The sequence below is a fragment of the Electrophorus electricus genome, chromosome 1 (assembly GCF_013358815.1).
Source record: "Electrophorus electricus isolate fEleEle1 chromosome 1, fEleEle1.pri, whole genome shotgun sequence".
In the NCBI taxonomy this organism is placed as follows: domain Eukaryota; kingdom Metazoa; phylum Chordata; class Actinopteri; order Gymnotiformes; family Gymnotidae; genus Electrophorus; species Electrophorus electricus.
This window is the reverse complement of record NC_049535.1, coordinates 32,390,213-32,404,318: the sequence shown is the minus strand read 5'-3', so window position 1 is coordinate 32,404,318 and position 14,106 is coordinate 32,390,213. Positions and strand designations below refer to the sequence as shown.

At 44.5% G+C, this 14,106-nt stretch overlaps 1 protein-coding gene across 1 annotated transcript; it reads left to right on the top strand.

Annotated features, from left to right (window-relative positions):
- The first annotated feature begins 3,666 nt into the window (after positions 1–3,666).
- On the top strand, positions 3,667–9,752 carry ramp2 (receptor (G protein-coupled) activity modifying protein 2). Its single transcript, XM_027030015.2, is given in 7 exon segments — positions 3,667–3,829; positions 4,998–5,065; positions 5,289–5,346; positions 8,910–8,936; positions 9,143–9,311; positions 9,408–9,576; positions 9,578–9,752. Coding segments are annotated over 7 exon segments (630 nt in total). The 5' UTR covers positions 3,667–3,771; the 3' UTR covers positions 9,659–9,752.
- Positions 9,753–14,106: the final 4,354 nt, after the last annotated feature.

Below are 14,106 nucleotides of genomic sequence, written 5' to 3'. Positions count from 1 at the left end.
ACTACAGATGAGTACAAAACTGCACATATCTGCTTTTAACATTTTTTTTTCACATTTAGATTGCGTTTTTGTTTTCAAGAGGGCTTCCTATCTTATTTCTTTCTTTCTAACTCGCTTCACGGGTCTGTTTATCATACTTTTATTTCCAAGCGAGCCTCAGGTTTCTCAGAACCACGAACTAATGTCCAATGTTTCCCCATCAGTCAGAGTGGTTAACCCGAGAAACCAATCACACAATGTTTTCATTTTCTTGTAGTTTCAGATGCAGGTCCAAATGTGTGTGGGTGCGTAAGGCCGAAGAATATTTAATCACAGTTGTGTTGTTGCATAAATAGCAGATCTGATAAATTGCCTCCTCCGAGAATTTGTTTCTTGATATAGATCTGCTCATTTTACTCTCGCGCCAGATGTGTCGGTACGTTTTGGGAAACGAGTCCGGGAATCAGATCTTGAGCCGTGCGTGCAGAAAGGCCCGCGTGCAGGTGTTTCGGCCCCTTTGCAACTGGCTGGTGTTACAGGGTGTTTCCTCAGAGGCCCGAGCCGCAGGCCTGCCCACGAGCTGGCGTCCCACACCGCTGTTTCTGTTGGACGCTTCAATTAAAGCAAGCACGCGGTAGAAGATAAGTTTATCTTTTATTTGCGGAAACGTGTTAATGTCACATAACTGAAGCCACGGCGCGATGGGGCTGTAAGACCTCCAGACGTGTGCGTCCCTTTACCGCGAGCATGGAGGTCAACACTCAAATGCACTCGGGACAGGGAGCAGGGATACGATTCTGAACGTTTTCAGACTTCAAAGGAACAAGTCAGTCTCTCTGTCTGTCTCTCTCTCTCTCTCTCTCTCTCTCTCTCTCTCTCTCTCTCTCTCTCTCTCTCTCTCTCTCTCTCTCACACACACACACACACACACACACACACACACACACACACACACACACACGTGCGCGCGCGCAGCCTGTACACCCGAGCTTCGGAATTTGATCAGTTGTGTTTAGAATAGAATCTATTATACAGTATTATATTTTTGGTAATAGTCTGTTCTTTGTCAGTACCTGAAGGAATTGAATCACTGACACGATACACAAGTTTGCAAAATCACATTAAACTCTGCATTCTGTTCCTTTTTCTGCACTTCACCCCCGTAACTCAGTCTGCTTCATGAACAGAGACAAGGCAGCACTGGGGAAATAAAGGCCCTCAACTAATCTGAATGAAAATGTGGAAATCATTTGGCCAGTGGAAATACACAGGGCCCAGGCCCAGCTGACTGAGAGGGGGGAATTACTGGATGATGATGTGTGTGTGTTTGTCTGTCTGTGTGTATGTGTGTGTGTCTGTATGAGTGTTTTGTGCAGAGGCTCACAGGGAGGATGACACTGCTTCTTGCCCCATGAGAAAGCAGCGCTGGGCCATGCGTGTGCGCGAGCGGGCCAGCTCATGTTGCACATGCGTCAGCGGCAGGCCTAGGGGGGAAGCATGTACGTCAACAGCATGGGACACTCCTCCTCAGAAACGCTGCTGGGGTCCACGTCTTGTCATCCCCCCCCTCTCTCTCTCAAACACATCTCTCCTTCTGCAGCTATAAGTCCTGTGTGGTTAGCGCTGGCACTCCCGGGGTCATTAAACAGCACTTTGCTCCAGCAGAGAGGACTCTCTCAGGCCTAGACACTGTTACGCCACTTGACACATGGCGCTGAACGATGCCAAGCCAATTTCAGAAGCCAGTTTCCCATGATATGCTACCACGAGCATTACATTTACATGCAATAACTCATAATGTCCTGTGCAGATTTTGGAAAGTAAAGTTAACAAACATTTTTCTTGCATATACTCAACAGGGTTGAGATTATAGATGAAAAAAGTAAATACATGGCAAAAGTTTGTAAAAACATGTAGTACATCCAGGTGTTTCTGGGCACATGCGTTGAAACGACGACACATTTTTAGCTGATCAGAGGCATGGGGACATCGAAACTTCAGGTTAATTTATAACAATATAAATATTTCTACTGTTCAAGCCTTTACTGCAGGTCCTTGCTCATTCGGAGGGAGATCTAACTGTTCAGGAAGTTAAATTCCAAGCAGATCAAAATCAGAAGAGGAACTTGTTCAGCTTTAGGGTGTGCAGCACGTCCAGCTCCTACCAGACTATCAACAATTAAAAGATGTCACAAAGAATTCTGGGAAATGGTTTCTAAGCATTCCTGTAAGATTTGTTTCCTTCTGGTAAGACCTGGTTCTAAGTTTCACAACATGCTTTCCCCTCGTGGATTCGGTCCGCCCTGCCGACAGTGAGCAGACCCTGCGCTCCCTGTGGGTTTGCTGCTCGCTCTTTTTCCCTTCCCAGGATTCTTCTCTTCCTCCACTCTTCTGACTCTGCAAGACTCTTCCAAGTACCTCGCCAGCGTCAAACGGGTTGAAGGTGTACAAGGAAAAGTCTCTGATATCACTCGGTTGATTATTCTAATTCTTTCCACCTGATGGCTTGAGCTAATCAGAAAATCCAAGCAACCGTGCCAAAACCCTGGCGAGGACTTTTACTTTAGAAATCCAGGCAGATGCGCCATAACCCTGGGAGGACTTTTACTTTAGAAACGGGAGATGTCCACCTTAGGTTGGCATGGAGCTGCAGCCTGGCTTTGCTGGTGTTAGGGCAAACACACATCCGGCTCTGTTCCCTGTACGAGCTCTCTGCCGAAACATTTGCAAACACCACTTCATCTCCGCACTGTGGAAGTTATTGGCAGTTTCAGTGACAGTTGTTTTACTCTTGTGCCTCACGTTTCCAGTAATTTGCCCACCATGGGCTGTATCCTACACCATTGTATTTTTTCCTTCTTCCAAAATATTCCACATTGTTGACATAGCTGTTTCCACTGTCTGTACAGTGGTTCTAAACTGAACTATTTTCTGTCAACATTTAAATGGCAAGCTTTGGTTCCAGAAACAACTCTGAAGTTTTCTACATCTATGGTCAGCGATGTGCCAAAGGCAGAATGTTGGAGCAGCTTCACATAGCAGGATCTACACATCTGTGGCTGACCCTGGGTTTTGTCTCTGTCTCCGCCATTGTCTACGATAGGCATCAATGCTTTCCCAGAGACAGTGTTGTTCAGATGATGTTTCTCAACAGTACTCTGCTCTGTAGCCATAATTCAAAGTTACAGTGCCTTTTCCCCCTTTCAGAGGTCAAACTAACACTTAACTTGAACATCAGGGGTAATCGAGAGGCCCCCTGCCTTACTACATGTACCTTGAGAACATATTTGTCCGTTTAACGAACCATCATCTGGCTCTTTCTGAAGCAGGCGCTGGGCCTGTCAAAACAAGCCAGTCGCTTAGATATGCATTTGAGGTTATGAATCTATTGCCGATCCTTCTGTCACTGTTGGATTGACTGCTGTTAGCTTTGGAAGAAATGTTGGGTGAGGTGGGGTAGGGTGAGGGTGGGGGGGCTGAGTGACGCAATGACAGAAGAATAGTGGGAGTAGGTCCTGACAGGGAGAGAGGGAAGGGGAGAACAGAAAGAGAGAGAGAGAGAGACCCCGTTGCAGGGGTGGTCTATTCAACAGCAGCCCGCCCTGTCTGTGGCTTCTGTCCCATTGTGTGAGTCCACCACCCCTTTAAGGAAATGAGCACGTCCTGTTGTTCTAACAGAGTCTTCCTGCATAAAGGTTCTTCCATGTGATCTGTGCTCACTGGCAGACACACACACACACACACACACACACACTCACTCACACACACAGAGCTACAGTGGACTGAAGAGCCATGCACCCCTGCTGTGCCTCTCCTTGGTCAAGGCCAAGCCGGACTCCCCCTGTGTGGAGTAAGTTGTGCCTCTTTCCATCTTTTGATTGTTTGTTTGTTTTTGAGTGACACCGAGACAAGGTAATATCGTGGACTGCTCTTTCTCCGTGAACCATGAAAGCTCAGGAAAGATCTTTAGCCTTTTCTGTGGTCTGTGAGGTCTTTCAGGTGTGGCTCTACTCTACTGGAGCCCCTGCTGAAATTGGCTGTCAAGATTTAAAAAAAAAAACATAAAAAAAAAAAAAAATCAACATTCCTGTGTGAAAAAAGGAAGTACAGATATGAAGGAAAGAAAAGTGAAAGTCCAGATATTAAGTGTAAATTATGCCACTAGAAAAAAAAAGTAATTATGCATTTAAGTATTTACATTTACATTCATGGCATTATCAGATGCTCTTATTCAGAGGGACTTACAAAAATACGACTTAAAAGTGTTTTTCCATTAGGCCTATATGCAGCTGACAGAAATGTCTCGTTAAAGACTTTTGTCAGATATATATATGTCACAGAGCTGTGTTGTGTTGTTCTGGCTTTGATTTTGGACACTGGAGAAAAGAAAAGTTATCCAATGCTAAAATCATGCTTAGATATGAAGTGGCTGCCAAGGGCCAGTTGCGTGGGACAATGAGAGGATATACGTCTGCTCACACACCTTGTTCCATTTATCGTATCCCTTCTACTCCCTTCCTGCCTGTGATGTGTGTGTGTGTGTGTGTGTGTGTGTGTAAATATGCTCCCAAAACAGTTATCCTGATTGTTTTATTCCTTGCAACCTTTTTTGTTCACCTACAAAATGATTTTATTTCTTTTTAGTCTCAACTGGTTCAGGTTTGGGTTATTTCTATGGTTAGTCATATCATCACTTGAATCAATGTATCATTGCATGTTAAGAGTGTGAGTGTGTGTGTGTGTGTGTGTGTGTGTGTGTGTGTGTGCGCGCATGCAAATATGTGTATGTGTGTATTCAGCCTGTTTGTGGGCTGAATACATGATGACGGGAAGTTATGAAATTTGACATGATATGGACACTTTGGATCATCCACACAAAGAATTTTTTAAACACAAAGAACTTTTAAAAAAATCCAAGTAATTTCAGTAATTTCTTTTTGCTTTTTAGAGTCATGGTTAGGTTGAGCTGTAGGTATGGCATTATCTGCTTCTCTGTGTGTGCGTTTCCTCTCTCACAGTAGCCTGCATGGTGTTAATGTGTGGTGAGCTGCAGGCGTTGGTCCCTAACGCGCCGGATCCCAGTTTGGTGAGTTCCTCAGAAAGTGACCTTTCTTTCTGCATGAACACAATGACACCAAATTCCAAGCAAATTCACTTAATATTCACTAACGTTTTTTCGGCTTATACTATTTTTCAGACACCTCTTTAAAAATGCGAAATGCAACATGTGAGCAGACTATGTAGGAAAAACTATTGCCTTGTGTGCCGTTAACATACATAATCCCACGCCCCCACCCCTTGAACTTCAGGTCTCGACAACACCCCGTGTCCCCGAAGGAGTCCAGTCCACACCACTGACCCCAAAAGGTGAGAGCGCCTATAACAGCACAGCTGTCCAAATATCAAAGGCTACTCTGATATGACATCACAGCTTCCTCCCACTCTGAGCTCGTGGAGTCTGACTGAGCGATGCAGTGTCAGGTTCCTGAGACTGCCTCACTTTGAGAGGCTGGATATGCGGGATTAGTCAAACGTGCCTTTTCATCATGCGCTCGGCACGCTTATCTTTGGGTGGGACACTTCCTGGCACACCCTAGGATGGCATGATGAAATCGCCGCTCTGCTCTTGAGAAGGACAACTGCACAGGCCAGTTCTCCACACGAGACACCTAGTGCTGGAAACACAACAGTACACAGAAACTACATCGCTGCAACAGCGCAGCTGTCCAAACATAAAGGGCTGGCTCAGGTCCACATAACTAGCCTCGCAAAGTGCGCGGGCCGCGGAAATCTGAAAACATGTAAAGCTACTTAGTAATACTTAGTAATAATGATCAATAGGACAATGATTTAACTTTTTTGTTGTTGTTGTTTTTGCTTTCACATATCACAGTATCGCAATGACCATTTTTAGCAGAAATCAGCCACCTCCGCATGTTTTATGCCCAGGGGGTGAGACACAGGCTCGAGGCTGCCCTCTGCAGTGCCCTTTAGGCTCTACAAGGCCCACACGGCCATGTCTGTCCTACGCATGCTACTCGTTCTGAGGTCAAAGGTCAGTTGAGGGCTTCTGAAGCAGAGGCCTTCATGCCACTGTGAGCTCAGATAAGGAAAAAAATGGGATTCTTGGGAAATTATGGGATCCTTTTCTTATGGCCAGCTTCCGTGAATATACACAAACCACCTACTTTATTGGAAAAATGTTTGAGAAACACCTTGTGGATGAAAGGTTAGCGTGTATAGCTGTTTTAGCCCTTCATGGGTAGTCAGTTCCTGGCTGCAGGATCACAATTGGCTGGATATTTTGGGATGATCAGAAGTGATAATTACGCATTTAAAAGAGCAACATCCCAAACCTGTCTGATTATCCCAAATCTGTCTGATTATCCCAGCTATGTCTGATTATCCAATCTATGTCTGATAATTCCAGCTGTCTGATTATACCAACTCTGTCTGATTATGCGAGCTATGTCTGATTATCCCAAACCTGTCAGAATATCCCAGCTATGTCTGATTATCCAATCTATGTCTAATAATTCCAGCTGTCTGATTATACCAACTCTGTCTGATTATGCGAGCTATGTCTGATTATCCCAAACCTGTCAGAATATCCCAGCTATGTCTGATTCTCTCGTACCAGCTCAGCACCCACAACCAAACCTTCACAGTACCAGTCCCAGCTTTCTTGATCATGGTGCATGAGTAGTGTGCTGGAAGAAAATCTGTATATACACACCAGCGAGAGGAGAGTCTGTGTACACCACTAATGTTCACCTGTAGGACAGGTGTATCTAACGAAGTGACTAGTGAGTGTCACAGGTTGATGTTTGTAATATAGCGAACACGGCGATCCTACAGTCAGTATGTCGACTTGAATTAACTACTTGAATTGATAGTAATGGCAAATGCAGACTTAGTAGCTTACACGATACATAAAGAAACTTCGATGTTCATTTCGTCCAGTGTGCATTTCTTCGGGACGGATGGCCATAATTTATGCCTTATCATACCAATCCAAAATCAAATTTGTTTGAGCAAAATTTCTCCTACAAGAGCAAAGCCTCCGGTATCCTCCGGAAATCATCTCACATGCATATTGCCCAACATGCAGTGTCTGCAGCCTTACTCGTGTTAGGATTCTGGATTTGTTTTCTACTTCTTCATGTTCTGATTCACATCTTCGCTCTTCCCTTTGAAGTGCGGCCGGGCAGCGCCTGTAGAGAACTTTGTTTAAATCCCAGCTAGCTTGAAACGAACAGCATGGCTTCGAGCGCAGCTGCAGACTTTGGTTAGGTTTCCCGAACACGGCTCGTTTAATGCGACCCGTTTATTCTTTAGTCCGTTTCATCATGCGCTACTCGGTCCTAAATGTTTACGTATGTTTCCTATTTGGCAGCAGATGCGAACAAAATAAATCAGGCACTGTGCAAGCGAGGCAGCAACATGTGAGGAATAAAAGTATAGGAGTGTGGGAAAGGATCAGCAGCTTCAGACTAAAGGATTTTCAGATGTGCGTCTGGTCAGGGTGTGCTCAACTCACAGAAAAGAACTGTGCCTCGGGGAGATGTAGGGCAGTCACCAACCCAGTTCATGACATGACAGAGGAGGGGGAGGGAGAGAGAGAGAGAGAGAGAGAGAGAGAGAGAGAGAGAGAGAGAGAGAGAGAGAGAGTGGGAGAGAGAGAGAGAGGAGAGAGAGAGAGAGAGAGAGAGAGAGAGAGGAGAGAGAGAGTGGGAGAGAGAGAGAGAGAGAGAGAGAGAGAGAGAGAGAGAGAGAGAGAGAGAGTGGAGAGAGAGAGAGAGAGAGAGAGAGAGAGGGAGAGAGAGAGAGAGAGAGAGAGAGAGAGAGAGAGAGAGAGAGTGGGAGAGAGAGAGAGAGAGAGAGAGAGAGGAGAGAGAGAGAGAGGAGAGAGAGAGTGGGAGAGAGAGAGAGAGAGAGAGAGAGAGAGAGAGAGAGAGAGAGAGAGAGAGAGAGTGGGAGAGAGAGAGAGAGAGAGAGAGAGAGAGAGAGAGAGAGAGAGAGAGAGAGTGGGAGAGAGAGAGAGAGAGAGAGAGAGAGAGAGAGAGAGAGAGAGAGATGGGAGAGAGAGAGAGAGAGAGAGAGAGAGAGAGAGAGAGAGAGAGAGAGAGAGAGAGAGAGAGTGGAGAGAGAGAGAGAGAGAGAGAGAGAGAGAGAGAGAGAGAGAGAGAGAGAGAGAGAGAGAGAGAGAGAGAGGGAGAGAGAGAGAGAGTGGGAGAGAGAGAGAGAGAGAGAGAGAGAGAGAGAGAGTGGGAGTCCTCAACACCATGACTGTGGGTGCGTAGTCATTCCACATCAGGATAGATCAGTACCCTTTGAAACATCTGGTGGGTAACTGAGTCAACATCTGTTAATCTGGGGTTACACTGCCTCTTGCTTCCACCCTACCACGCTTCCTGTTATGCCTGGAGTTGCTCGGTGTAAAAGTTCAGACTCAGTCGGAACCTTTAGCAGTGGGGAGGACCGGCTCGCCTCGCGCACTCTGCTATGAGGGCATCGCTTTTCATCTTTGGGGTGTTGCTTTATGTTCTCTCCGGTAAGTCTGGCACCGCGCGGCCACATCTTGGCTTGCACAGAGCGTGTACCCTGTTCACCACTTGTGGATTCTCCGCCTGGACGTCTTGGACGCCTTGTCTTCTGTCTGCTGATAACCTCTTGCTGAATACAATGTCGAATGTTGCGACGGTATCCCAGCTTTCTGTTCGACCAGCTTACAACATACTCTCCTGCAGAGTAAAAAAGTCTTGTACACCTAAATGTCAGCATTAGGTCCTGAGTTTTGTATGACTGTCAATAGCTTCTCTTCACTCTGGCTGGGAATCCATCTACAGTGCTCTTTGACATTGTCGTGAATATATTTCTAATGATTTGCTCTCGCGCACCACTCACGCCTGCACTCTCTTCTTTCGTAGATGTCAGCGGCGATGAGTTAACAAATAGTAAGTGACTTAATGCTTATCAAAGGTCCTGTAGCATGAATGCTGAGTGTAAGATTGCAAAACAACCGATCAGACAGTCTGGGTTAAGAAATACAGCACAACTGCTATTTATGACACATTTAACAATTAGGCTGCGAAAATATTTAAAGAACACAAAGATGCACGATCAGTTTATTTTAAAACACTGTATTTTCTTTACCCTCTAGCTTCTGGAAATGTCAACGCATGTAAAGAGCTTCATTCCATTTGTGATGGTTTGAACTTGTCAAGGCCCAACTGCTATAAGACTTTTATCAAATGGTGTGACAGCAGTTTTTCTGATGATATGAAAGCTCTCAACAGCTCTGACTGGTGCATGTGGGACAAAGTGAAAAGGTTAGTGACGTTTCTGCATAATGTCATACAGCTGTTCAAGAGAGCTGTCAACCACTCACTCTCTCTCTTCTTCATCTCCCTCCTCCTCCCTCGCAGTACCTACAACACGTACACGGAATGTACGGAGAAGTATGCGGAGTGCCTGCTGCTTCCCTGGCCAAACAGGGTGGTGGAGGAGAAGTTCGTGGAGATCCACTCCAAATATTTCCAGGAATGTCCCACAGAGACGCTGAGGGACCCTCCACCCAACGTCGTCCTCGCACTTCGTCATGACGCCTATATGTCTCATCCCGGCCATGGTGGTCTTTGTGGTCATGAAGACGAAAAACGGCGACCGGAGATCCTAAAGGCAGAGTGGACACCCCCACTCCCCTCCCCCGCGCACCATCTCTGTCTCCTGGATTCGCTCCGTTTCAAGCTCCTTCCTTTTCCTACTGGACACCGGCTCTTACCTGCCCCAGCAACTCTGCTTACAGGTTGAAAGCTCTTACTTCACACCAGCTGATTGCCTAATACCCCACAGTGTGTGTTGGGAGTGGGGGTGCGCGTGAGACTTTATTATGTAATAGGTGTCAAATATTCCGATCACATCCTGAACTAACCGGAACTGGGGCATCTTTGTCCTTTTTGGGCAGTCCCCATGGTCTACTAATCTTGAGCCAACTGAAAGAAAGCTTACAGTATGATGATTTTTTTTGTTTGTTTGTTTTGTTTATGCCTGTAGCAAGCATTCGTATGAGGCATACCTTCGTATGTACCTGTAACGTCCTTTCGAAGCCTTTCTCTAGTGGCATTAGGGCAGCGGCTTGCACTTTCTCCAAACATTTCCCCTGTCGAGCAGTTAAGGGTTTTGTCGGCTCAACCTGTCGTGCTGACTGCCAGCAGTTTTCGCTCCTTTGTGTTACCACGCTGACAGTCACAGGGCTCATGCTAAGTGTGACCATGTGTGCGCATCCAAAACTGTGCTGCCCCCACTGGTGCATCCCAGTCATTCCCACAGTTTGTAGCTGCAGAAGGATCTGTGTACTGTATGAACATTTGGTGTATTATGAACTTGATTGTCGGTAAAGTGACAACAGCCATCACGCTGGCTCACATACAGTATGATTATTATAAAGTCTTAATGTGTGTTTCTCTTATGACCCGAGTCATATAAACTGACTTAGTAATGTATGTAATTGAACAGTTGAATGATTATTGACGAATAAGGCAGGATTTCCACCCACAGTCGAGTCTTCGGTTGTCTGCGACTGATAGAACAGAGAAAGTGCGAGCCAGAGCGAGCCGAACTGCTGCGGTGCGCAACATTTTAAAGAACGCTTCCTGCTTTGGAATAGAAGCTGCTGTTAGAACTTGTTTTCCATCCAGCTGGATGAAATTTGACACACTGAAACCAATGGTTCATCTTCTCACTCATGTTTTTGCTAAGAGTCAAAGAAGGAACAAATACAGTAATTCAGGAAACTCACGGAAATACTAAAATAGAATATATGAAAAACAATAGAAAACACAAAATTGTACATATTACAAAAAACTCTTCACATATAGGTGATCTGACCTAAACCTAGCCACTGAATGAATATAACATTGTATATAACGTTGTATCAATGACAGACATGTGTGGAGCACATGCAATTAAAAAGGAGAGTCTGGATTTCATCATAGACATCTTATTTTATCAGTGTATTCTGCTACTATGACAACATCAACGAGTAACCAAAGCTTTATGAAGCTTTATTTCTGAATGCGCGCATAGTGAACTTGGTGTAATATTTAGGGGAACTTCTCTGATTTAGCACAGTCAAAGGTCAGAGATTAAGAGTTAGAAGAGGGAGACAGAAAGAGGATTTTTAAAAAAGACTGGTGGAAAAATTGGTTGGAATGTTGGGAGTATGTTGGGAGTATGTTGGTTTAGGCGTCCCCCGCCTGCTGCATTGCTCCGGTAAGTCTGATCCTCCTGCTGAATGTAGGCAGATCCTGACCTGACGGTGACGGCATCAGTGGGAAATCAGGCTTTAGTACTCTGGTTTACGCAGCTTTTCACGACCATGTTTTGAGTCCAAGTCTCAGGCATGTGAGCCTGGCGTCCAGGTCTTTGTGTAGGCAGACGAGTGTAAGCCACCCTCCTCCGTCACACTCCTTCGGAAGTACCGAACGCTGTCCAAATCAAACGGGGCTGAAAAGGATGACAGATTATGTGATGCACCTCGCGATTCATCATTTGTCTTGCTGGTTCACATATTGGAAATATAACAATGTTTTTCTTTTTATAACTTTGCCACATTTTGCTGTATTTTTCAATGACTAAGAAAGAGCGTCATCAGCGGAACTGTGGCCACCTGTGTCGCTGTCTCCACGCCCACGGCTGTGGAACACGCTGCGCAGGACCGCTTATTGATCTGTGAATCCTGTTACTCTGGTAGCACTTCAACATAAAATTAAATGTTGTCTTTCAAGCACTGTGTCTGAGGATTATGAATGACTGTCCCATGTGTTTTGGCTTTTCAGTTCAGCTGCATGTGAGAATATTACTTCAGTTACTATGATAAAACGTAACCAGCACATAAAAAACAGTAAATAAACCACATATGGTAGCAATTCCGATTCCTCATAATTCCTAGATAGCAGCCAGTTTGAGAAGACACAAAGCATTTCACAAAGAAAGGAAAGGCCAGCTATCCAAATCACTACTTACTTCCTTCAAGGACCCAAAATGACAGACCTGGGCCTGTACTAGCTATAGCTGTGCTGGTGATTAAAGCTGCTCTGGGAATATTCTACAGCACTGGTGGAAAGGAGTAGAGGTCTGTTTCCATTCCAAGTGTTCCAAAAACACATTTGAAAGCTACCAATGCTTCATTTATAAATGAATTCTTTGTTTAAAATAAGAAAGGGGGAAAAAAAAAAGATTCATTCATGCATCTGAGCTGCTGTGTTTAAAGACCAGGGCATTTAAAAAGGTGTGATGATATTGAAAAATATATATTCATATATGATATTAAGGCACAAACAAGACTAATTAAACACCCCTCCCTACCCAGACACATCTGGACAGTATTGCTTGTGCCTGGCAAGGCATGCTGGGAAAACAGGGTGAGCAGCCACTCTCCCTTTCTCTCTCTGTACTTCGCTTTTTCCTTCCTCCTTTCCCTCTCCCAGCTAGGATCGGGTCATGCACAGAGCTCCGCCCTGCTTCACTGATATCATCCAGTCCTGTGTCATTTTCCTGCTCCTGCGGGATAGGACACGCCCTCCTCTCAACCAAGCAGCCAATCACAGATGGCCAGATGCTCCATCCCAGACTTTAATTTCTGCCCAAATCCTCACTGTTGGTTTGCTGGCTTCGGTCCAAACATGGCTGGGATTACTGTATGCACTCCGATAGGATATTATGCTCTTTCTCTGCCACTGTGTGGAGTTTTCAAAATTCACAGGTCCAATATTTTAATATTTCAATAAGGTAGAAGCCTGACCTTCCTCATAGTCATACACACTATGGAATTCCCTGGTCAAAGAAACTTCCATGTTTTGTTCAGTAGGTGAGTTCTGATCCACCCCCAGCTCTAAGAACGACCTCAGCGAGTAAGTTTATACAACACTACTGCCTAGTGGTGGTGGCTGTCAATGCAATCATGCTACAAACCAACAGGAAAAATATTCATTGATCACGTAATCTGCAAAGAACAATATGAATAATAACCAATAGCATAGCATGATCTGAGTCTCTACATCTGAATTGCTAGTATAATAAACAGTTGTTTAAACAGTTGTATAAATTATAGTGTTTAATTATGCTTAGTGCAGTGTTTGCAAACTGAATTATTAACCACAAGCCAAATGACATCAAATTCACCTTTTGAAAAAGAAACCAGCATAAACACCATTTTAGTTTAAGCCACCTCTTTCCAGGAGGTCCACCTCTATGGAGTCCCAGAAAATCCAACACATTCCAAAAAAAAAAAAAAACTGAAACAAAAAACACCCACCACCGACTGCAAAATGGTGAAACATATCAATCAACATGACAAATGCGTTATATTTTACAAACTCACTGCAAATGATTCTCCCTCATTAATTCACTGCACTTTGCTCTGGCGCCTACAACCATGTTTTAGTGATGACCTGTAAAAATTGGACTTGCTTGCAAACACTGGCGTTCTTTGAATCTGAACATTTGAATGCCAGACAAGAAGGAACCATGACGAGTAATTAAATGATTCTAAGAAATAATACATTAGACAAGATTACTTCGCCAAAACAGCAGAAATTCACCATAATCAGTGTTATATATGATTTGCTCCATAAAACTAGGAAAAAAAACAATATGTAAAACATGGTTCAAAATATATAATATAGTCCATATTCCAGTGAAAACTGACATTGTGAGGAGTTGTGTACCACAGCTGTATTCTTCTTCTGATTATTCTACATTTTAACAACAATTAACAAGAGTGTAAACCCAAGTCTGTTTGAACCTTTCTGACCGCACATGAAAAACAAGTCTCTTGCATTAGGACCATTGAGAACATCTTCAAACTTTCCAGCACAGTCTGTCCAGTCAGGTTTATCATGTCATTCCTGCAATGGCTTATAAAACAAACATTTATTTTGTAGCTATAAAAGGTCACATTTGTGGTCTCTGGAAGAGGGTGGGGCTTTATGGTCATCATAACCCCCTCGGAGTAAGTTTTAGCAGACAGCTTCTCATAAAGGGCCTTCTCATGCCTGAGAAGCATTCTCATGGTGGTAGGCTTTGAGAAACAAAGCTCTGTATCAACTCTTGCTCCAGGGCTCT